This window comes from Lytechinus variegatus, chromosome 4 (assembly GCF_018143015.1).
Source record: "Lytechinus variegatus isolate NC3 chromosome 4, Lvar_3.0, whole genome shotgun sequence".
Taxonomy (NCBI): Eukaryota; Metazoa; Echinodermata; class Echinoidea; order Temnopleuroida; family Toxopneustidae; genus Lytechinus; species Lytechinus variegatus.
In genome coordinates, this window is record NC_054743.1 from 36,785,710 (window position 1) to 36,809,882 (window position 24,173).

The window sequence follows — 24,173 nt, forward strand, 5'->3', positions numbered from 1 at the left end:
AACACATTATGAATAACGTCTCTATGCGATTCCAAAGGACTTAGATATTATTACCATGGCTGTAGCTCAAGCAGCTAGCTTCCAGCGCTCGGCAATTCAAGGAATAAATTCCTGCTAGGTACCCATTCACCTCACCTGGGTTGAGTGCAGCACAATGTGGATCAATTTCTTGCTGAAGGAAACTATGCCATTATGGGTGGGATTTTAATCCACGACCCTCTGTTTCAAAGTCCGGAGACTAATCCACCGGGCCACAACGTTCCACCTTATACTGAACATCCACTCATTTGATGATTAAGAATTAATGTTCCTCCTGATTTTATTTCGTTTAATTATTTTTTTTTTGAGTCGCGCTTGGAGATATTCTTTCTGCAGCTGCTGCAGCTGCAACTGGCACGTCGAAGTCAGTAGTTACACGCCCTCTCGTGTTTCATTTCTTAAATGTTATCATTTTTGTCAAGATGGCAGCCCCCAGCAAACTCTGGGAGATTGCGACCTGTTATGAACTTGGTCATTGTTGGACCCCTAGTTGCGTAGCAGCTACTTTATCTGTAGGAAAGGCATCGGTGAAATATTCTCTGAAATTGTATACTGCATTCTACTTAGTAAGTATGGTTAATGGGAAAATAACGGAGAGATAACACGTTGGTCTAAGTAGGCTAATCCTTTTTGTATGGGCGGTGTGCATGTGAGCGATGTGGGGGCGGAGACCGCGACAGGGCCCGAGACCCTGGCCTTGGGTGCCTCGCAGAAATTTCCCGTGCTCCGCGGCGTGATCTCGCAGTCGCAGTAGCCAGGGGCGTTGTGGGGAGTGAAAGTTATATAGTGTACGTAGCTCACTCCCCACTAACGCCAGGAATCACCGTACATGCCTTTGCGTATCAGACAGGATTACCCATGGTGAACCTAGACCTAAATCACCAATTTTAGTTATAGTTTTTCGCCCAAAGTTATGTACATGGGCAAGTTTTATGTTTACCCCCATTTGATTCTATTTCTTTTATTTTTCATTAAATAAATAGTCGTAAAATTGAAAGAAATTAAGAGCAACAGCGTTCACTTACCCCCGTCTGTTTACGAAGCCATTTTGATTTCTTTTGTTATGATACCTAGATACACACGCGTGCAGAGCTGCAACTTAGATTTAAAAAATACTTGCATTTGTCAATAAAAATCACGATTTGTAAAATATTTGTTTCGGTTGAAAAATATCATGAAATAATTTATATATTTATCGATAAAAAAAAATATTTTGCGATTCCTGATATCTATCGGCAGATGCAAATATTTTTTTAATTCAAGTTGGCGGTTTGACTGCCAACTTGAATTAAAAAAATATTTGCATCTGCCGATAGATATCAGGAATCGCAAAATATTTTTTTTTATCGATAAATATCATATAAATTATTTCATGATATTTTTCAACCGAAACAAATATTTTACAAATCGTGATTTTTATTGACAAATGCAAGTATTTTTTAAATCTAAGTTGCAGCTCTGCACGCGTGTGTATCTAGGTATCATAACAAAAGAAATCAAAATGGCTTCGTAAACAGACGGGGGTAAGTGAACGCTATTGCTCTTAATTTCTTTCAATTTTACGACTATTTATTTAATGAAAAATAAAAGAAATAGAATCAAATGGGGGTAAACATAAAACTTGCCCATGTACATAACTTTGGGCGAAAAACTATAACTAAAATTGGTGATTTAGGTCTAGGTTCACCATGGGTAATCCTGTCCGATACGCAAAGGCATGTACGGTGATTCCTGGCGTTAGTGGGGAGTGAGCTACGTACAGTATATAACTTTCACTCCCCACAACGCCCCTGGCTAAGTCGCAGGAGATTGTTTCGCCTCCGAGTAAGTTAGTCTCATTCATAAGGCAGGGCTCGGCGCTAATGCAGTTTCGCACCGGTCGATTACTAGCACACCTAATCACCAATACTTGTTCCCAAATGTCATGACAAGTCTCTCAGTCACATTTTGATGTCAATATATCCACCACTTTTCAAAATATTGTGATCGGGAATGGCTGTATTTCGGCTTCGATCTCAACGTCGTTGATCGACACGGCGTAGACATCGCTTCGCGGATCGCTTGGATTCACCGTGCATGCACCGTAATGTTGATATGAACTGAAGTTAGCAACCTAATCATGCGAAAATGTGGCGAACAAACTGCCAGCATGCCGCATGCGAATCTATGTTTGCATGATTTGGTTGCTAACTTCAGTTCATATCAACATTACTTGCATGCACGGTGAATCCAAGCGATCCGCGAAGCGATGTCTACGCCGTGTCGATCAACGACGTTGAGATCGAAGCCGAAATACAGCCATTCCCGATCACGATATTTTGAAAAGTGGTGGATATATTGACATCGAAATGTGACTGAGAGACTTGTCATGACATTTGGGAACAAATATTGGTGATGAGGTATGCTGGTAACCGGCCGGTGCGAAACTGCATTAGCGCCCAGGGCTCCACACTAACCCATTTTTTCTGCTGGTCCAACCTTTTCATGTCGGACCAGTAGATACCCAGTTTTTCAAATTTTTACTGGTCCTAACCTAAAATCTACTGGTCCTGAAAAATAAAGAAAACATAAAAAAAGGCACAAGTTTATTTGTCTAGCCTTTCGTTAACCCCCCCCAAATAAAATGAAGGAATGAAGACAAAAAGAAAGCAAGACAGAAACGAAGAAGGAAGGAAAGACAGGAAGGAAGGAAGGAGGAAGGAAGGAAGGAAAAGAAAGAATAAGAGAAAGGAAGGAAGGAAAAGAAAGAATAAGAGAAAGGAAGGAAGGAAAAGAAAAAATAAGAGAAAGGAAGGAAAGAAAGAATAAAAAAGGAAGGAAGAAAAAAGAACAGGTAAAGAAAGGATAGATGTGAGGAAAAAAGAAGAACTAAAGAAGGAAAGGAATGAAGAAGGAACAAAAATAAGAAAGAAAGAAAAAAAAGAAATGAAGGAAAGAAAGAAATGAAGCAAGCAATTCAGAAAGAAAGAAATCCAGAAAGTAGTAGGCCGTAAAGGAAAGAAAGAAGAAGCAATAAAAAAAGAAAGGGTTAAAGGAGAGATGGAAAGAAGGACAAAAGAAAGAAAGAGAGGAAGGAAAGATTGAAAGAAGGAAGAAAGGAATTAAGGAACAAATAAAGAAAAGGTAAAATGATAGATAGATAGAAATAAAGGGAAGGAAGGAAAGCAAGCAATATAAAAAAAAGAAAAGGTAAAAGAATAGATTGAAAGGAAGAAAAAAAGAAAGACTGAGAGACAAAGAAAGGAAGTAATACAAAAAAGGTAAATAAATGATGGAAGGAAGAAATAAAGAAAGTAACGAAGAATGAAGGAAAGAAATGGGTAAAAGGAAGAAGAGAAGAGATGAATATACGATGGATGGACTAAAGAATCAAAGAAAGAAAAATATCAAAAAGAAAGGAAGGAAGAAAGAAAGAAAAAAAGACGGAAAGAAAAAGAAATAGAGAAAAATATTTTTTTAAAGCATAGAAAGAATGAAAGAACGAATAAAGAAAAAAGGGAAAATAAAAAAGAAAGACAGTAACAAAAAACAGAAGAGAGGGAAAAAACAAAGAAAGATTGAAAAGAAAGAAGGAAAGAAAGATAGGAAGAAAGCTAAAACTGTCATCATAAATAATTCATCAATTTCTTTTTGGCTCAATTAAAATAGCTACGAAAGAAAGTCAGAAACCAAGTGTATCAACACACACATGAATGCATATGTGGGGCTCATATGTATTCAGACGATATCGCCCAAAACCCGATCTGTTTGAACCAAACAGAAGTGAAAATTTATCCTTTTACTGCTTACAAATGACAGAGTTACTCCAATTTTTAGGAAATATGGACATCATAAGAGCCTTTCATGAGTATGAACCATGAATTTTGACAGTTCTGTGAGAGATTTCTGCCAGAGTTTAGCCAAGCTTCGTTCGTGCAGCCAGTAGAAAATTTACCACGTAGGGTGTGTTGCTGGCTACATGTACACTGTATCTACTCTAGTAGCAATTACGTGCGATTCATTCTGTGTGTATTCTGTGTGTGGATGACAGAATTTATCGGGGGGAAATGGTTTGCAGCGAATTTGATCATTTCTGGAAAAGTTATTGGTCCAACAATGGTTTTTATTACTTGTCATGTCGGACCCTTAAAATCTTGCTATTTTTGGAAAAATTACTGGCCAGACAATGACATTTTTTTACTGGTCATGTCAGACCAGTAAATCTTCCTATTTCTGAAAATCTACTGGCCCGACAGCGATTTTTACCGGTCTGGGACCGTCGGACCGCCGCTTGTGTCGAGCCCTGCATAAGGGGGGGGGGGCACAAGACATGCAAGAGGGCTGAGAGTGAGATGATAGTGCAGTTATTGCCAGACTTATAGAGAGCTGGCAGCCGTCTGTTTCAAGGAGTTTTTAAACATTTTTTATTTTTTAATTTCTCCTCGTACACAGACAGCTCGCTATTGACTGTGCAGCCACCATTAGGGGGTGAACAATGCAAAATTCTCCCGACGGGGCACATTGATTTTTGTCTTTATTTCATAAAAATATTGAAAAAGAATTGAACGGAAATGCAGATTATTATTCCATTTTGGCCTGAAATGCACCACAATGGGGAAAAATCAACTTAAAAGGGGAAAAACAGTGACTTAGATCTACTTCAGCTGTCGCACAACTTCACAGTCTTCACTCCCTCGTTTTATCCGAACGTAAGTATTTATAGCTTAATAAATAGAGTAGAATCCACTGAGCAAAATGCCGAAAATTTCATCAAAATTGGATAAGGAATAATAAAGTTATTTAAGTTTTAAGTTTAGCAATATTTTGTGAAAACAGTCGTCATGAATATTCATTAGGTGGGCTGATGATGTCACATCTCCACTTACTGTTTTGTTATGTTATTACATAAAATCATATTTTTTTCATTATTTCATATTTTGGTGAATAATATGTATCCCTTATTATGAAATAAGTTGCAGCAATAAATATCTAATGCGCTAAATCAGTTGTCAATCCAATTTGTCTAGTTCTTGGAGGAAAAAATTGAATAAACCTAATTTCATATAATGAAATACAAAAGAACAAGTGGAGATGTGACATCATCAGCCCACCTGATGAATATTCATGACGACTGTTTTCGCCAAATATTGTTAAACTTTAAAATTCAATAACTTTGTTATTTGTTATCCGATTTTTATGAAATTTTCAGCATTTTGCTCAGTGAATTCCACTCTATTTATTAAGCTATAAATACTTTCAGCCCGGACCACCCCTTTAAGTACATAAACATATGGCCATCGAGTCCCCTGTACAGATTGCGCTAGAACTTCGGTGTCTGTATTTGGTGAGTGGAGCCAACGTAGTTCAGTGGAACAACCAACAGAAACAGAGACCGAAGCTTTTGGTCTATGCCAGACTCTGAGTTACACAATCACAGCTGAGATCTAATCTCTTAATTGTAATTAGTCTTGGCCTTGGAGGAGTTTTTCCCACACTCTACAGATAAAAAAAGGAGTGCATTTAGTTTACTTTAGAATCCATATCCATATTTAGGGACAGTGATTTTCCGCGATCGCGGAAAACGGACGGAATTCATGGAAATGGCCTTTTGAAACGGAAAGTGGCATTTCAAACGGAAAATCACAGAAAACATATTTTTCCTCAAAATACACAGAACAGCAACATAAATTACTCAAAAATATCAACAAAATATGAATATTAAATGGCCACAAAACCTCACAAAACACGATCTCACTTGACCAAAATCAACATATCATGACTGCTCTTCACTCCTTCACACCAAATCGTACCCCTCACCCCGGTCCTTCCCGGCCGCTCTGGCAGTGTACGGTCGATCGGCCGTATCAAAATCATTCACATGCAGGTCGTGTTTTGCTGAATATGTACAGCACGATCTTGAATTCCAAAATGGCGGATAGAATGAAATCGTTGACTGCTCGAAACGATGTCCAAAACCCCCCCAAATTATCTATAAAAGTTCATTCAACAGTGAAATAATGCTAGAAATGTAAAAGGTGAGGATGTATTCATGTGAGATATATGTGTCAAAATATTTTTTTGTGCCCGCATAGATCCGATTAGAGCGGATTCTACTGTGTTGTTGGTACAGTGACAGATCCAAATTTTGACCAGCGCGAGCGTTAACTTGTGTTATTGCTACTGGATAGGTAAACGGAATTGTCACTTTTCCGTGTGTACAAAGTCTCTATAGGGAAACGGAATTTCCATTTTCTGACATGCCGAAACAGAATTTAAGATTTTCTGAAACGAAAAAGGCAATTTTTTGAAACGGAAAATCACTGTCCCTACATATTAATCAAACAACCTACTTAGCCTGACACGAGAAAGTAACTTTTTAGAACGAGACATCACACACCCTACATATGTAATTGATTCATGACATTTGATTGTAAGCCCCACTGTGAATTAAGTGAGATGTAGCTAACGTTAGTCCAGTTCCACATTGGAAAAATTCATGGATTAACAGAGACAAAAAATCTGAAAATGGGGTATACAAATTTTTATTTTTTGAAATTTCATTATTTTTTTTAAAATTTCATTTTCATTCTTTTTCATTTCATTTCATATCAGTTGTGAAACCATGTGGTCCAGTGCTAACTCACACTTACATAGCAATGAGAGGTTTATATGTTAACTTTATACAGGGATTATAGACTAGTGCTGCAAGTCAGGCGGCATGTTCGGGTTCGGTTCGGCAGGGTTCGGCAATTTTTTCTGAACTTTGGTTCGGTTCGGGGTTTGGCAATAAATGACAAATTAAATTTAAGGTTGGCCTTGAGTCTGGCCTGGGATTAGCTTGGTCACAGTCCATGGTCACAAAGCCCAATATTATTTAATTATGTAATCTAAAGACCCTGATAATGTTCTACTAGATATAAATTTTACAAATGACTCTATTTACAATTTCATGAGCTATACCATAATTTTGTTGATCTCAGCAGAACTGAGGATGCATCAATTTGCTTTTGCTTTTGGTGAGTTCTGCAGTTGTCATTTGCAGTTGGACATTAACTTTTGGTGATAAATTCTCAATCTGAAGTACAGATTTTTATTCAGATTGAAAATGGCAGAAATGAGTAGATTTTGGCAGCAGTGTACTTGTTATGAATTTCTTCACTGTTGGTCCCCATCATGTTCAGGAGCTGTTTTTTCGATTGTGAATGCAGTGACAAAGTACTCTATTAGGATGCATGCAATTTTTTATGTGGTATGTATCAGTATGTCAATCTGGGGCCGATTGCACGAAAGGGTCTTTCCAAGGACCATCTTTCGTGTCGCCCACCTTTTATGATACGCTGTATGCAGGATATTTCTCAAATTTATGATAAGCAAATAAAATTTGTTAGCTAGCTTTTAAATCAATTTTTACACAATTTCACTACATGTAGTTTTCTTTAAAGTGCATAAAGTGTGCTCCTTCAGTTTAATATACAGAGTGAGGTTTATGATTTTTTTTATTAATACACCTCAGAAATTGCTAATTCAATTAGAGGGATTGCCAATCTCACGAAAGAGTCCTTTCTCCCAAATAATTTGATGCAATTTTAGATGTACATTTGGATGATCAGGAAGTATTCTTTGCTGTGATGTAAAATTTGATTCGTGCCTATAAAGTGAGGCATGTCTGCAATGAATGAATTTTGATGTCCATGAAATCAAGAGTTGCAGTAAAATAGTTTGCAAAATTTATTGATTTTAAATAAACAAACCAACATCAGAATGAGAATCATTTCAGAAACATTTTTGTTAATCAAGAAAAAAAATGAAGAAGATTGTTTGACCTATTTTCTTTAGGGGAGGGGGGGGGGGGGTTGCAGAAGCATTGAAATGGTTCTATCTTTCGTTGTCCATGCCCTACCTACTTCATTCCATCCATCCATCCTTTACAGGTCTCACACACATACGGACGTCTGAAAAAGAAACAGAGATTGACTTGGTCACGCCTGGTGCCTTTCTTTCGTGACGTCTTCCAGTCGACATTGTTTCTTTCTAGCAATGTCTCAATGGTCATATCTGCATTCTGTGTATTTAGGTACCTTCCAAAGTGCATGTGAATCGGAGTCGTATAGTGACGACAATCACAAGGCAGCACACTTCCAATGTATTCATCTTTTGTTCAACGGATGATTTCAAAGTGGGAGAAAAACAATTATGAAAAACCAGTATACTTTTATATACAGTAGAGGAAATATATTTTTTTTAAAACTCAAATGGAAGCTGAATTTCTGTTAACAAAGAATGTAATACATAGGCTTTGTGTTCCCTTCTTGTTCACAAATTCTGGCTTGCCTTATGATTGAAATTGATTTTGGTACAATGTATGCGTAAAAGAATTTTTTTTAACGTCATTGACATCTTTTTGTTGTATTTCGATCATTCATGGTTTCACTAATCTCACTTCTGTGCAGAGTTCAGAAGAGTCCTCTCTAATTCTTTTTTTCATCAACTTCAATTATCAATTCCTCTTTTCCAACTGACAAATTTTGATTAGTTTTTTAATCTGATTATGTGTGTTATTTCATACTTCTTACTCCATGTATTTGTTCATGTACCACTAATTATACTTGGCAAGCCAGAATTTGCAGTCTAGTTTATGAGTATGCTATTATGTTATGCTTGAAATCGCATCTTGTTGAAAAAAAACGCGTTCATTGTAATATGAACAAGCTTTCAGAAGCAGCCAAGGCTTTTTCTTTGTTTCATATTTTCAAACTAGATCACTACTAGTGAGTTTTATTTTGCAAAGTTTTTACTTGCATCAACTATCTAGCACTTTCAGTAGGGCATTTCATAATAGCTTTCTCATATTCTTTCAGGCTCCCCACTGCATTTTTTTCTTCAAAAATTCTTTCCTGTAAAAAAAATGTCTTTGTGTTTGTTGTGTATTACAGATATCCGCCTTAGTTCGAAAACGAAGTTGGCCGTATTTTCAAAAGGGTCTGCCTGTGGAAATCCTGCAGTCTACCGCTTTTTTGTCCACCAATGCCGCCCTCTTCATGAATTTTATTTGTGTTTATAGGTACTGTAAAATGTAAATCACCATGGGGGAAAAAATTAGAAGACATTTAGAGTTGGGAACTTGGGATTGGGATGATTGTGTCAAAAAATAAATGATTGTTTATCTTTAGTTACATGTATCAAATAGACGGTGGACCTTTTAATTACAATTTTACAATTCAATAGTTTACTTCTTTTCATTCCCAAATATATTTTATAAATTATACGGTACATTTATTTCCAGGGTTTGGGCAAATCTTTTCATCTTATTTATTTAATTTTTATTTTCAGGTTTTTGTTTTAGTTCACTTAGATAATTTGCACCATCACTTTAGTGACCATCAACATGATCTGCACCTTTTCCTATTTTTAGTATAAAATATTTTTAATTTCATGATAACCAGCAGAGATAAACAGTTAAAGAATGATGCTTCTTGTCATGCTTAAGAAAGAAAAGCGAAATTGCACCCTTCATCCGATACATGTTATTTTTCTTTATTAATCCAATTAACTACATATTGATGTTTAAATAAATGTATGAAGAGTATTGCACCCATACTTATGTTCTCTTTTTATCAATGAGGTACTGGTTTACAATGTTTTGAAGTTAAATCCAACTATTTCAAGTTTTCCAACATTCCAACTATTTTCAATTCTATCAGAAATCTTAATTTGTACTTTGTATGCTTCAGTATTATTTGTACGAGATGTCCTTAAAAAATAATATTTTTATCAAATAATCTCTATTTCCCCTAGAATTGATTAAAAACTTTTTACAAAAAAATTATTGTGCGGAGACTTTGAGATTATGTCATTTATTATCGCAAGTAAATTCATTTTTATATTCAAAACTTTAAATCAGTACCTTAAATATTCTATTTGTTTTGCATAAAGTTTACCTCAAACTAATTTTGATTCTCTTGAATACAAACTTTGTTTAATGTTGAGCTTACAAAAAAAGAATAAAACCCATATTTTTTTCTGTTCAAACTTCTTTCACATTCCTGTAATTATCAGGTACTTGAATTTCAATGATTTATGCCAGTGGGGAAAAATGTTATTAATAAAAAAAGACATTCTGAAATACCAATAGAAGTCTATGACTTATAAGAAGAAGAACTATTCAAATTCATGGCAGAATTATTAATATCATAATGAATACTATCAGCACAATATCTTGTATTTTTTTTTACTTCAAAATCTATAATGCATATACATATAGGGGATAGTGACAGAAGTGACTGTTATCTCCTACATTTTTTTGCATATTTCTACAAAAATAAATCAATTGACCATTGTACCCATTTCTAGCTTAATATGTCCTTTATTTTTTCCTTTTTTTTTCAGACATTTATTTGGAGGTTTTTATACTGGATTTGGTTTTATTTCTTCATTTCCTGCCTGCTTTATTGCCATATTGACTGAAAGAAAAAGCAGGTGAGTTGATGACGATGATGATGGAAATTTATTGAAACAGTGATGATGATTGTGACGGTGGGGATAGTTAGGAATGTGAGAGGATGTTGGTCGTGCTATTGAAGGTGATGGTAGGTTTGATGGTGATTTTTCTGCTGATGATGTTGGTAAGGATGTGTAGATGAAAGAAAATTGGTAACACTGATAACGATGGCAGTGATGATTGTGAAGAAGGTGATGATGGTGATGTTGATGATGATGATGATGATGGTGATGTTGGTGATGATAATGATGATGATGATGATGGTGATGATGGTGATGATAATGATGATGATGATGATGATAATGATGATGATGATGGTGATGATGATAGTGGTGATGTTGATGATGATGATGGTGATGATGGTGATGATGATGGTGATAATGATAATGATGTTGATGATGGTGATGATTATGATGATTCATGATGATGATGGTGATGATGATGGTGGTGATGGTGATGATGATGGTGATGATGATGCTGATGGTGGTAGTCATTAAAAATTATGAAAACATTAGGTGGTTTCAAACCGCCTCGATCACAAGAATCCCCGTTAAATTACGAGAACCTTTTAAGGCTAAAAAATACCCGTTAATTATTCCTGCATTCACACCGCCCCGAAACACATCCTTCGGGATAAGTTCCCGAAGTTACGAGCATGCGCAGTATGGTCTGATAAGCAGGCAAGGCGCGAGATTCAAAATCACTATCCCAGCAGCCGCCCACGCCGCCGCGCCCAACGACTCGCTGGGCTAAAAGTTCCCGTAATTTGCTTTCACATCGCCAAAATACCTGCGACCTTGGAAAAATCCCCATGAAAGTTCTCGTAATTTCGCCAAGTACCTACTATTTAGCGGGTATTTTCTTTCGGGGAAATTACGCGTAGTTTGCTTTCACATTACCAAAATACCTGGTATTTTCTGATCGGGGTAAATTTCCCGATCAGAGAATACCTGGAACTGGCGAACTTCGAGGCGGTCTGAAACCACCTAATAATGGCAGGGATAGTTCTGAAGGTGAAAGGAGTATCTAAAGTAATCTTGATGGTGAAGATAGGTTTGGTGATAGCGTTGGTAATAATGATGATGTGTAGATTAAAGAACATTAGGAAACAAAATAATGATGATGATGATGGAATTATGGAAACAATATGACAGTAGTGATGGTGAGGATATTTATGAAGTTGAAAGGAGTAATGTTGTTCGTGCTATTGAAGGTGATGATACATGTAGGTTTGATGGTGATTTTGCGGTTGATGTTGGTAACGATGATAATTAAATAACTTTGGTACAGTAAACTCAATAATGATGGTAATGATGACCATGATGGTGGTGATGATGGTAATGATAATGCTGCTGATGATGATGATGAAGATGAATGAAGATGATGGTGGTGATGATGATGATTTATTTACATTACTATACTTTTGTCATTGTATTTCAGGAGATCAATGCTAGCACTCTATACAATGAATCTTGTAAGTAGCCTACATCTCTGTGACATCATTATTCCTATTCATTCCTCGCAGTGATTTTCATTTATAATTTTTTTACAATTGTGTGCACCATTGGTAAAATGTTCAGATTTTGTTTTGTTTTGTATTTTTGCTTTTCTCTTCTTGATCGTTTCACTATGAAATTTTTGTTGATTAAAATGTAAACTATCAAGAAAGTTTAGAAACAAACATACCTTTACAATTACTTCTTCCTTGCTTGTTAGTTATTCCACTTTAAAATGTCAGGAAACCAAATCCATGTCCTTTATATTAAAGCAGGTCGTCCTCCTCCTGTTCGGCTGGTCTATAAAGCATTTTGGACTGTACATAATAAAAATAAGGAACATTCGTTCAGAATATTTTGAACTTCTTTGTATTGTTTTCCCCATCAGGAAGTAGTATTTAACATTTATCTTTTGGTTGTACTTTGTTCATTCATGGTTTTACAGCTGCACAGAAGTGAGACTCGTGAAAGTTTCACTAATCTCACTTCTGTGCAGATTATCCCTCTCTTATTTTTTTTCATCATCTTCAATTATAAACTCCTGGTTTCCAACTGACAGATTTTGATCAATTTTGAATTTGATGATTTGCTGTATTTCATTTTACTATTGCTTCATGTACGTACCACTAATTATACATGGCAGGCCTTAATTTGTGGTCTAGGTTACGAGTGTATTATATTATGCTTAAAATCGCACTTTGTTAAAAAAGTTTTTAAAAATATGAAGAAAAAAAATCAGCATTCATTGTAACACAAACCATCTCTTCAAAGCAACCAGGGATTTTGCTTTAGTTAGTTATTTTCAAACTATCTCTAAGTTTTATTTTGCATAGTTATTAATTCAAAATATTGTTAAATGCATATTCTGTGTAATGTTTTCCCATCAGGCCATGGAAGTAGTATTCAACATGTGTAAGCAGAGGAATTATGTCTCACCAATCAAGAATGGAGAAGTAAGTTCTATTTACTTTGTCCAAAGTTTCTGTTTCTGTTTGTGGTAACTCCCGTAGGAACTCGGCAGGACAGCATTTTTTGCTGGTAAATGCCAAGCTGGCATATAACCAATTACCTATGAAACGTTTTACGTCTAGGTTAATGAGTCATAGTGGCTGACGTTATAGAAGACAGATATCACTCTCGGGCCTTTTTATCAAAGTGAAGACAATGGCAGAGTTGGGATTCGAACTCACAACCTTGCGATTATGAGTCCAACGCTCTAACCACTACCCTTTGTAACTACTGGACCACACGACCCTTATTAAGTAGATTTAATAATTTTTTATGGCAATATGAGAGGTATCTTTTCCTCGTGTATGATAATCAAGAACATTGAAAGTTTGAGATGAAATGGAAGTTCATCTCAGACGCGTTTTCGTGCAATTGTACTAATGTAATGCCAGCAATACAGGCTTTGAAAAACAATATTTAAAACGTCCCTTGTATTGTGTCAGTGGATCAATTTCTGATCATTCACGCCAAGCAAGGAATTTTTTTATCATCTTAGAGATAACAAAGAAAATATGAATTTGTGAATAATGTGAATTTTTATACACATTATAGGGGTCTACATGTACATGTATAGTACAAGACTATGTTGCCTGGTCAGAATGTTGCACTATGGGTAATGAACATGGCCAGATCTGGGTAATCGAGGACTTAAAGGACAAGCCCACCCCGACAAAAAGTTCATTTGGATAAGAAAAGAAAAATCCATCTAGAGTAACACTGAAAATTTCATCAAAATCGGATGTAAAATAAGAAAGTTATGACATTTTGAAATTTCGCTTAATTTCACAAAACAGTTATATGTACATCCTGGTCTGTATGCAAATGAGGAGACTGATGACATCATCCACTATTTTGTATTTTGTTATCTGAAATATTCTAATTTTCTTCCCTTTGTCAAATGACACACCGATTAATTCCTCCATGAACATGTAGAATTAGCGTTGTTTAATACTATATGGTTCAGTCAAGTTGGTCCTTATTGTCAAATCGGTAAAAAATGAAATGTTGAATATTTCAAACTATAGTAAACAAAAGAAATAATGAGTGAGGGACATCATCGACCATCTCATTTGCATGTCACTGAGATGTGCATATCACTGTTTTGTGAAAAATAAGCAAAACTTTAAAATGTCACAACTTTCTTATTTTACATCCGATTTTGATGAAATTTTCAGCATTATGCTTGTTTGATTTTTCTCTATTCATTCACATCAACATTTTTCTGGGGTGGACTTGACCTTTAAGGGTGGGCTAGATTAGGGCTGCTGGATCGTATGCCTTTAAAGGACAAGTCCACCCCAACAAAAACATGATTAATAAAAAGAGAAAAAATCAACAAGCATAACATTGAAAATTTCATCAAAATCGGATGTAAAATAATAAAGTTATGGCATTTTAAAGTTTCGCTTCATTTCACAAAACAGTTATATGCTCAACTATTTCTTTTGTATTTTATTATATGCAATATGAAATATTTTTATTTTCTCATCATTGTCATGTGAAATGAAGTTTCATTCCTCCCTGAACACATGGAATTCCATTATTTTAACATTTTGTGCTTCAGGCAAGGAGATCTTAATCATCAAATTCGTAAAAATTGAAATATTGTATAATTCAAACAATAAAAAACAAAAGAAATAGTGAGTGAGTGATATCATCAACTTTCTCATATTTGGATGTGACTGGCTCGTTAATGTAACTATTTTGTTAAAAATAAGCGAAACTTTGAAATGTCATAACTTTCTTATTTTACATCCGATTTTGATGACATTTTCAGCGTTATGCTAGTTTGATTTTTCTCTATTGATTCAAATCGACATTTTTCTGAGGTGGACTTGACCTTTAAATGTATACTGGGAGCATACATTAAGAGCTAGAGGGGAAAGGAGGGGGGGGGGGGGGGGGGTTATGATCACAAGTAAATTGTAATTGTTGATTATTTATACAAAGCGGTTCCCCCATGACCTCAAAAGGCATATACACACTGCACATTAGTACCTCTTTTTTGGTTTAGAATTGTATTCAACTGTAATAATTAGTATATTCATTGATTGTATGTATGAAGTAATTAGTCGGTTAGAACAAATATGTCGAGATTAGCAGATTTTCGTGTTACTATCAAGGGACATGCTCATAACCTTGCTGGTATCTCGTCTCTGTTTATTCATTTTATCATGGTGAACCTGCATGATGTCCAATGTCTACATTTTTGCTGGAAAAACCTGCTGGTTGTTGGACAAGTGCATACAGGATGGCCAGCTTTAGTAGTGAAATATGCGTTTACAACGTTGTTTGTACATATGGAAACAAATTAATTTGAGATGTTTAGCTTTGGTTTGCTTCTTGTTGGCCAAGCCTTGTTTTAACCTTAAAAGGCCCAAGGGAAGGGGGGGGGGGTATGGGAAATGATCTGCCCCCTCACACTTCACATTTTTGCGATAAATCTATTAAAACTTGGAATGCTCTTGCAACGTTTTTTATGTGTTCTTTTTTGTCAAGTCTCGTGCAACTCTTGAGACCAAATTTGCGACCCCCAGGTAAATGGTTCTGAAATTACATAACATTTTGTGTATGTCAGACAAAAAAGAAAAAATGAAGGATTTCATGCATACTTTTGGTAAATTTTGTGAAAATTTATAGTTAAAAATGTAAGTTTTAAGATTTTCTAGGAGCACAAGGATTCTAATTTCTTTCTGTCAAGTCTCATGCAACTTTTGAGACCAAATTTGCGATTCCTGGGTACACGGTTCTGGAATTTACGCATCATTTCGTGAATGTCAGAAAAAAATGAAGGATTTCATGCACACTTTTGATGAATTTTGTGAAAATTTATAGTTAAAAATTTAAGTTTTCAAAATTTCTGGGGGGCAATTTTCTCCCAAACCACCACCCCCTGCCTCCCCCGGCATACAGCTATGATAGTAATTTTAACTTGAGAGCCTCATTCTGGACCCTTGCTTCTTTAGGAGCCCCCAAAGAATGAATAACCCTCACTCGTTTAGATTTTTGTGAAAGTGTGTCATCTTGATCTGATGTATGTTTGTGAATGTTTGTGAATGAATTATCCTCCAATACACATTTCAAGGAAATTACCTGAATGCAACTTACCCTCTACTCCCTGGTACATAAAGCTCAGCAATCGATCATTGGAGTAGCTTTTTACGATTGATCATACGCACTAATCAATGCAGTCGATTGCAGAAATCAGTCTCATGATCATTCATTGCGCTTTGTGTGACAGGGCCCTGGAGTGGACTGGTCATTATCTAGACATTCTATGATGACCTGAGGGAATCATTTCAAGGGTCATCTTCACTCTTGGATTAATTCCTTTTGATTTTTGATTGGCATTTGTTATGATTTAGATGCCTGGAGTGTGATAAGAAGCATGTATATTCAGGGTCAGTCTATTCTTAGGGGTAAACTCCACTTCACCGCTTATCAAGACTGATCGTGTCAATTTATTCTGAAATGATAAGATATAAACCATTTGAAGTGGCAGGATTCGGACTATAAATAATATTTGATTGCAATAGGTTTTATATATTTTCATTAATCAGAAAAAAAAGGAAGCTTGTGTCAAACAAGCATTCGATCAAGGATATTTTAAAGGATATTTTTACCATAGTACATGTAGGTCCATGTTTTAACTGAGCTTTCATCAGGGGACCGTTTCATCAACATTTTTGTCCGACAAGTTGTCAGATCTGACATCTTTCCTTGATTCTGATTGGCTGAGAGGAACTGTTACTATAGTAACTGTCGGATAAAACGGGACTTGTCGGATAAAACGTCTGACAAGTCCTTTCATGAAACGCTCCCCAGAAGTGTATTTTGTCTGCAGTTCAGTTCATACTGAAAATTGTTATGTAATTTGTATGAAATCAGTTTGTAAATATCCTAACTTCCCCTTTACTTTGAGTCTCGTTTTCCTGCGCACTCTTGAACCAAATTGATGATTTCAGGATAGTTCTGTTGGTGTATCAGTGATCTCTGCGTTGGAGTTTTTAGTCCTTTATGACCAGACGACTATACCCTTTATGACCAGACCACCAGAGAGAAAGATATGCACAGTGCTATCAATATTTGATCACATATTTCAGAATTGTCGGTGCAATGGCCTGGTGAAAAATATGTTATGATGATTTAATTTTATAATCATTCTCTCAATTGACCTCTCATTTCAGGTTTTGATATTTGCAGCTGCCTCAGCAATCATCTTCTGTATGCTCCGGTAAGACCCCTAAAATCTTTATTTTATCATTTCCAAAGTTTTTGGATTGTGAAGCTGAAAGGGAGAGGGAAAATCACAAACTTTAATTGAATTGTTAATTTCTACCTCATTTGTTTAGAGGTTTAATTTTTAGATGATCATCATGAGAGTCACTTGAAGTCTTGATGTTGAATGAATGTAGTGATCAGTACAAGAGATTTAGTTCTTTTCACCAACTGATACACTACAGCTATGATTGGAGAAAAGGGAAAGCATCAATGTAGAATAATGAAAGATTTAAAAGAGCGCCCTCTTGCTTCCTGAGGTATACAGCATTTTTTTTTTCTGAAGGGAAATTACTTGGTGGGAGTAAAGACACATTTTCATATTTATAAGTTGATTTATCTGACAATCAAGCAATCCCTTTGTGATTTTTTTTGTAAGAGAGATTCAGAATTTTGATTTATAATGGGCTATTAAGGACTTACTAATACAAAAATGTAAATATTGACTTTTTTAAATTTCTATTTAAAAAGTGTGTATAAAAATGATCAACATTCGATCTGTTGTGAAGTATAGAGTATTGAATTGCGGTGTAATCAATTTTCCATTTTTGCATTTAAGCTTTTTTGATGCCATGTTTTCGTAGTGCACGATGAAATACCTCCATAACCCAAATTTGGTGGAAATCGGTAAACGGGGCCTGAGATATGACCTCATGAATACATTATTAGCTCCAATGAAATAGCACTTAATCAATATACAAAATATAGATATATAATATAAAAAATGTATATTGGCATTGTTCTAAATATTACGAACCAGGCAAATAATACCTACATTTGAATTAAAAGGCATAGAAAGCTATTTGTGTATTTTAATTAAAGGAACCTGTCTATTTTTAGAGTAATACCAAAGAATATTATATGCAGACAATAATAATTAATAAATGATGAAACACACGAAGGAAACAATTTTTTGAAGGAGCAGAAAACAGTGATTTGTAGGCCTACACTCATCATGATGTTTTTTAGATAAGTTGGTAACTTGCCTAAACTGTTTATGGAAGTGTCACCGACTCTTTAATCAAATTTTAGATCAGCAAAGGCCATTTTTCATAGGCCGACATAGAAAATCTGAATTGATGTTGTCAGAGAGTGTAAGCGTGAAGTGTGAGATATCGCAGGTAATCAGGCCTGGGGGACCTTCAAGAATTCAATTTATGTATGTTAGTCAGTCGAGGCTCTGCTGTCCTCCATCTCCTATCTGAAATGAAGGACTAAAAATACCCAGGATATCTATGTAGGAGTGTCAACTTTACTACATGTAAGTGGGGTCCATCATAGATGAGTGGCCTCAAGTACTGTGGAATGAATTTTGTTCACCCTGGAGCATGTTCAGGTGCAGTATCGACATGTGACAAAGAAACGTACAATTTCCCGCATTCTTAACTGTACTTTAATTTATAAAACTCAGGTCTGAAGTTGGGGTGTAAGTAACTATGGATAGCCAATTCCGACACCAATCTCTATATTGCAATCGATTTAATACATTCAGTACATTTAGTGCCCAAATTACGTTTTGAAATAATAACTGAAATATTTTGTTTACCATTTAAACATGCGGAAAGAATCAATGAAAAAATCAGAAAAATGCGAACCAGACAATGTACCGGTAAACAAAACATTGACATTTTTGGCTTCCCATAATTTTAGCACAGAGTTAGGCCATGGCTTAGACTGATCATGACTTTATTAAACTACATGTATGGGCCAATGACTATTCCATTCACACTTTAAAAATGGAGCAAGGTTGACCATTTAAATATTATATATTTCACCCTCACATTATAAAACTCTTCAATCATTCAACCTCACGATTTGTGTTATGTCTCGGTTTGATTCTCTTCTCTTTCTGTCTCTATTTTCTTCCTTCATTCTCTTATCCTTTTCTTTATCTCTTTTTTGTTTTGATATTCTCACTCCTTTCCTCTGTATCTCTTCCTATGTTTTTAGATCACTTTTGAAATTCTCTGTGTCTCTCTGTCTCCTCTCTTTCAACCACTCTCCTCTCTATAGACTTTCAAAGAAATTCATACGACTATGAGAAGAAGAGACAAAAGATAAAACTGAAAATTAGCAGTATACTAATATTCTTTTTCAAATAACAAACAAATTCTATGATAACAAATACTGATACATGTACATAACAAGTGCAGAAAATATATCAAAAGTTCGCATGAACATAATGAGTACCTCTTAAAATCATTTTATAGAAAATTACTATTTACAAATGTACAAAAGAGATGATTTTGACTCCCCCTCTCAACTCTATGATGCTATTCTACACACTTGTACACATTTTCTTTTTCAAAATAAAAACACATTTCGATTTCTTTCATTTTTTTTATTCAGTGCTTTTAGAAAAAGTTGATTTTGTTCATTCGTCAAGTTGAATCAGACCATGAGGTATCTGTCTGTATTTTCTCCCAAACTACTGTGGTGATTTAACATACACAGTGCATCGTGCCCCATAGGGAAGCCAATGCACTTCTGACGAATGATTCAGTTTTACGACTAATGTATCAATTTTCATGACTAACCTAAACAAAATTAAGTCTGGTGTAATTTCTTTACTTTCTTATTTACCAATTATTATGCCAAAAATCTCTTTGAAATAAAAAGTACAATAATATGGAATACTTTGCATCTTTCAACAAATATACTTGAAATATTGAAATACATGCCCTTAGAAAGCTGTTGTTTTTCAAAGCATTTTGCTAATCAATTTGAAGTACATGTATTTGAATTATTTTCAACCATTAAAAAGCATGCATTTGTGACATGTGATTGATTTTTCAGATGCATTTAATTACAACTCTTCCTGTTTTGGAGGTAGACATTGTGATGGTATTACACATAAAATAAAGATACATGCTTAATAGTAAGAACAAAAACAAGAAAGAAAGAAAGAAAATGAAAAAGAAAATGAATAAAAGATGAAAATCAATGGGGTCCTGTTTCAGAATGTTAGATAAGGCAACATGTACAAAAATAAACATTAGAAATAGTTTCAATATAAAGTCACCAGTGTTAAATATACATGTACTTTGCTACTTTAACATGTAAGCTATAATTTATACACAAGATAGCCTATAAACAGGCAGAACTATTATACTTGAAGTCAAATAGTTGTTTTGCCAACCTCTGTGGATTTACTTTTTCAGATTATTGTACCACCGCACACAAAATAAAGGCTTGCAATCATCCACATTCTTCTATTAGTAATAGTAATCTCACATTTAATTTGAACCTCAAATAAATAGATTCAAGTTCATTCACATTTTCAGGTACATGTACAGCAAAATGTGATTTGTTCCAAAATCAGGTCATGGACCAGTGGCATTATAAAGGTGTGTGGGGGCATTTTGAAATGAAGAGGGGAATATGTCATGTTGAAATGGTTCAATACATGACATGATTAAGGTTCCATGTAAGTGGTATTAAGTCACTGGTGAGAAAGGGGTCAGTCGTCTCAGAGAAAGGGGGGGGGGGGGGGGTTCAACTTTTTGTGTAGGGCCCTAATACTGGTAACCTGTGCTTCTGTGGTAGGGAAATCAAGATCAATACCGCGGAAAGAATAAAAATACAACTATGGAACTCTTAAAGTTTTTTTTTTCAGAGATCTGAAGATCTATTAATAACAATTCTTTGTATAAAAAGAAATCTTTTGACCGACTCCTGTCACTTTCTGCTATCGACCCGCAAAAATACCCTCTTTATGATGTACATGTACATGTTTTTCTGGTTGCACGTGTCTACTGTACAGTTAAACAGCTAGTACCCCCCCCCCTCCTGATATACACACATGCTTCCATGTTCTAATACCTAAAATCCCTAGAACTGCATGCATATGTTATATTTGTTTCATGTAAAAGGAGTAGGACCCGTACGTAGCTATTGAATTAAGCAATGAAAGTTGATGACTGCTTCTTTCTAGGTAATTGATTTTTAATGCCAAAACCACATTCCTCTGAATTGCATCTTCCAAGATGTACATGGGCCTGACAGGGAAATTTTTATCCAATTGTTATGTTATGTTTTAAAATCATAACCATTTTAGAGGAGCATAGTTTATTTTTCTATCTTTCCACCTGAGGGATTTCATAAAGCTGTTCGTAAGTCAAGAGCGACTTTAAGAATGACTGGTGATTCTTTCTTACGCGTTCAACCATCGCCAATACATGTACCATAAGAAAGGATCACCAGTCGTTCGTAAAGTTGATCTTAACTTACGAACAGCTTTATGAAACACCCACCTGCTTCATATGAGAGCTATTCCAGAATTTTATATACAAATGTAAATTTGCTACACTTTTTTCACAAGACAGTACAAATCATAGAAAACAGACCTTCCTCAGTAGGCTGTACATTGTATGAAACAAGCTTTGAAGGCACTGGTGTTGATTATCACATGTACATTAACATTTCAAAGTTCAGTACATTCAACTTTGAATATGACCAGCTAGCTACGTACAGTTTGGTCAGAGAGAATACAAGTCACAACCATTTCATTCCCTTCTTGAGTTGTTTTTCTTACATTTTTCTCACATTTCCTGCATCAATGTACAGAGAACTTCCATGAGTTCATTGCAGTTCTGGAAAGAAAATACAATTCACAATGTTCCTAGGAGTCTTTGAACTGTAATAATCCCTTTGGGAAGTGGGATGTGGGCTTGAAAGTTTTGATGTTTCCTGATATTTTTTTATGGGGGTGGGGAAGCAGAGAGAGAGAGACACCGTTCTCACTATGTTCCTAAAACTAGTTTAGTGGAAACTAGTTTGTGGAAACTAGTTGAGTAGAAACTACATGTAAGTTTGTAATGAGAACGGTCAAAGCGATCTTGGAAGTGATCTTCCAAACCAGTTTGTAAAACCACCTCGTGATGTAGTTTTCAAGATCGCTTTGCCTCGTTAAACTGGTTTTATCGTAAATGAGGACACAACCTTTCTTAGGGAATAGAATTTCACACATTTTGAGCGTGCTACATGTACTCCACACACTGTGTAGAATGCCAACGCTGCGGTTTCAAATTTCGTGCGAAACGTGTCACCCCACTGAGAGTGTTCCCTAATACCAACAAGATCGCTTTATGTGAAGTGATTTTGAAAACCACTTTCTGGTGATCAAATGGAAACGCTAGCAAAGCGATCTTTCAAACTGGCTTCCTAAACTGGTTTCCAGTAAACTAGTTTCAGAAAGCGTAATGAGAATGGGGTGAGAGAGAGAGAGAGGGGGGGGGGGGGGAGATGGGAGATGCTGTAGAAAGTGCTTTGAGCATTGGATAGTTAATTTAAGATAATGCCCTTAGCGTCAATTGTTGCAAAGGAATACAGGATGAAAAATTGTTACAATTGAGTAATTCCAGATTTTATTATTAAAAGGATAGACACCAGCAATTGAAGTGAAATAGAAGTGAACTAGATATCCCAATGTGATGTTTTGGTATTTTGGGTATTTTGCTATGAATTGACGGCTACACATTGAGTGAGAGATATTAGTACTTTGTTAGTCTGTTTGGTGTTGTGACTTATTTTCTTTTATGGATGTAATTTTAATTTGCCTTATCTGATAGATTTTTTGTGGTACTTATGGTCCGGGGGGGGGGGGGGGGGATGGGGGCTACTCAAATAATAACATGATACCTATATGCCACAGCAAAGTAAAAAATAGGGGGCTCTGAAACTAAATCAAGGTCTTGAAATGGGGGTCTCCGGGACGACTCTTGGATCAACGATTGCTAAAAATGCAATGCTCTGGAACTAACCACATAAAAAAGCGGGAGTCTCCAGAACTCATTATCGTACAAGGTAGTGGCTATGGTAGCGCACGGGAATGAGAATCACACATTTGATCGTCTCTGGAACGGGAAAAATAGGAATTTCTATGGCTTTCTAAATTGGTGATGCGCTGGAATGGAAAATTAGGCTAAGAATGGGGTCTTGACCGTGGTACATACGTATCTTATATTTATGCCCCCCCCCCTCTGGCTTATGGTTACAATATGAGGCTTATAACTTACAAAATGATTGAATAAAATATAAAGACCATGTACAACTCACCATAAGACAACATTCATTTGTATTTGGATAAATTATAATATTAATAATTAGCCTTAGGATGACACATTTAAAAAAAAATCACTTTACAAAGTTAATCTCCATTGATGCCCTTTATGATTCTAGAAAAAGTGACTCATTTTGTCATCCATTTCTTAATGTTGGATTTGAAATGCACATTTCCAGACCAGCATGACGTTTTCATTAACAGATAAACCCTACAGGTGAAAATTGATTTTTCAGGTCAGACATTTTCTTCTTGCCAAATTTTCTTTGGCATTTTATCAATAATGTAAACATTTAATTCGCAAGGATTCTCATATGTGGTTAGTCATAAACTCTGTATATCATGAATCTGTACCGAGGGTACGTAATTCATCTAGTCTGCTGTGCACACCCTTCACTCGAGTTAAGGGTCTGAATGTGTAGCCTACTCATGCCTTGTTTACTGAAGGCCCTCATAGTTCTAAACAGCAAGTTTTGTATGTGCTAGTCTTTGCGTGGAGACACACTTTCAATCAGGGTCTGTGCCTGCAGAGTAGAATTCATCGGTATGGTACTTTGGGCATGGAAGACATGATAATGTTATTAAAAAAAGAAGAAAAAATAGCTTTTCACCACAAAGAGGATCATTTTCTTCAGAATTTTCTGACAAGCAAAAAAAAGAAGGGGTAGGAAGGGACCCCACTCTTCAAAAAATGACACAATTACACCCACCAAAATATCAGACAAAAAGTCACTTTGAAAAGGCTCGTCTAAGGGGGTGTCACAAGAAAATATCTGCAATCAATTGCAAATGGCGGTTGCAAATTCACAAGTGG

General features: G+C 35.6%; 1 protein-coding gene across 3 annotated transcripts; it reads left to right on the forward strand.

Moving 5' to 3' along the window:
• The first annotated feature begins 441 nt into the window (after positions 1 to 441).
• LOC121412679 (transmembrane protein 135-like) lies at positions 442 to 17,328 on the forward strand. 3 transcript variants are annotated; one of them, XM_041605454.1, is made up of 6 exons: positions 442 to 605; positions 7,950 to 8,092; positions 10,405 to 10,494; positions 11,957 to 11,990; positions 12,900 to 12,965; positions 17,208 to 17,326. In XM_041605454.1, exons 1-6 carry the CDS (start codon positions 462 to 464, stop codon positions 17,256 to 17,258), a joined length of 528 nt encoding a protein of 175 aa, XP_041461388.1. In that variant the 5' UTR covers positions 442 to 461; the 3' UTR covers positions 17,259 to 17,326. The 3 variants fall into 3 exon arrangements, with proteins under 3 accessions (XP_041461388.1, XP_041461389.1, XP_041461390.1); XM_041605455.1 differs by lacking the exon at positions 7,950 to 8,092 and adding an exon at positions 8,952 to 9,079 and having other exon boundaries at positions 17,208 to 17,325; XM_041605456.1 differs by lacking the exons at positions 442 to 605; positions 7,950 to 8,092 and adding exons at positions 6,857 to 7,267; positions 8,952 to 9,079 and having other exon boundaries at positions 17,208 to 17,328.
• The last annotated feature ends 6,845 nt before the right edge of the window (positions 17,329 to 24,173 follow it).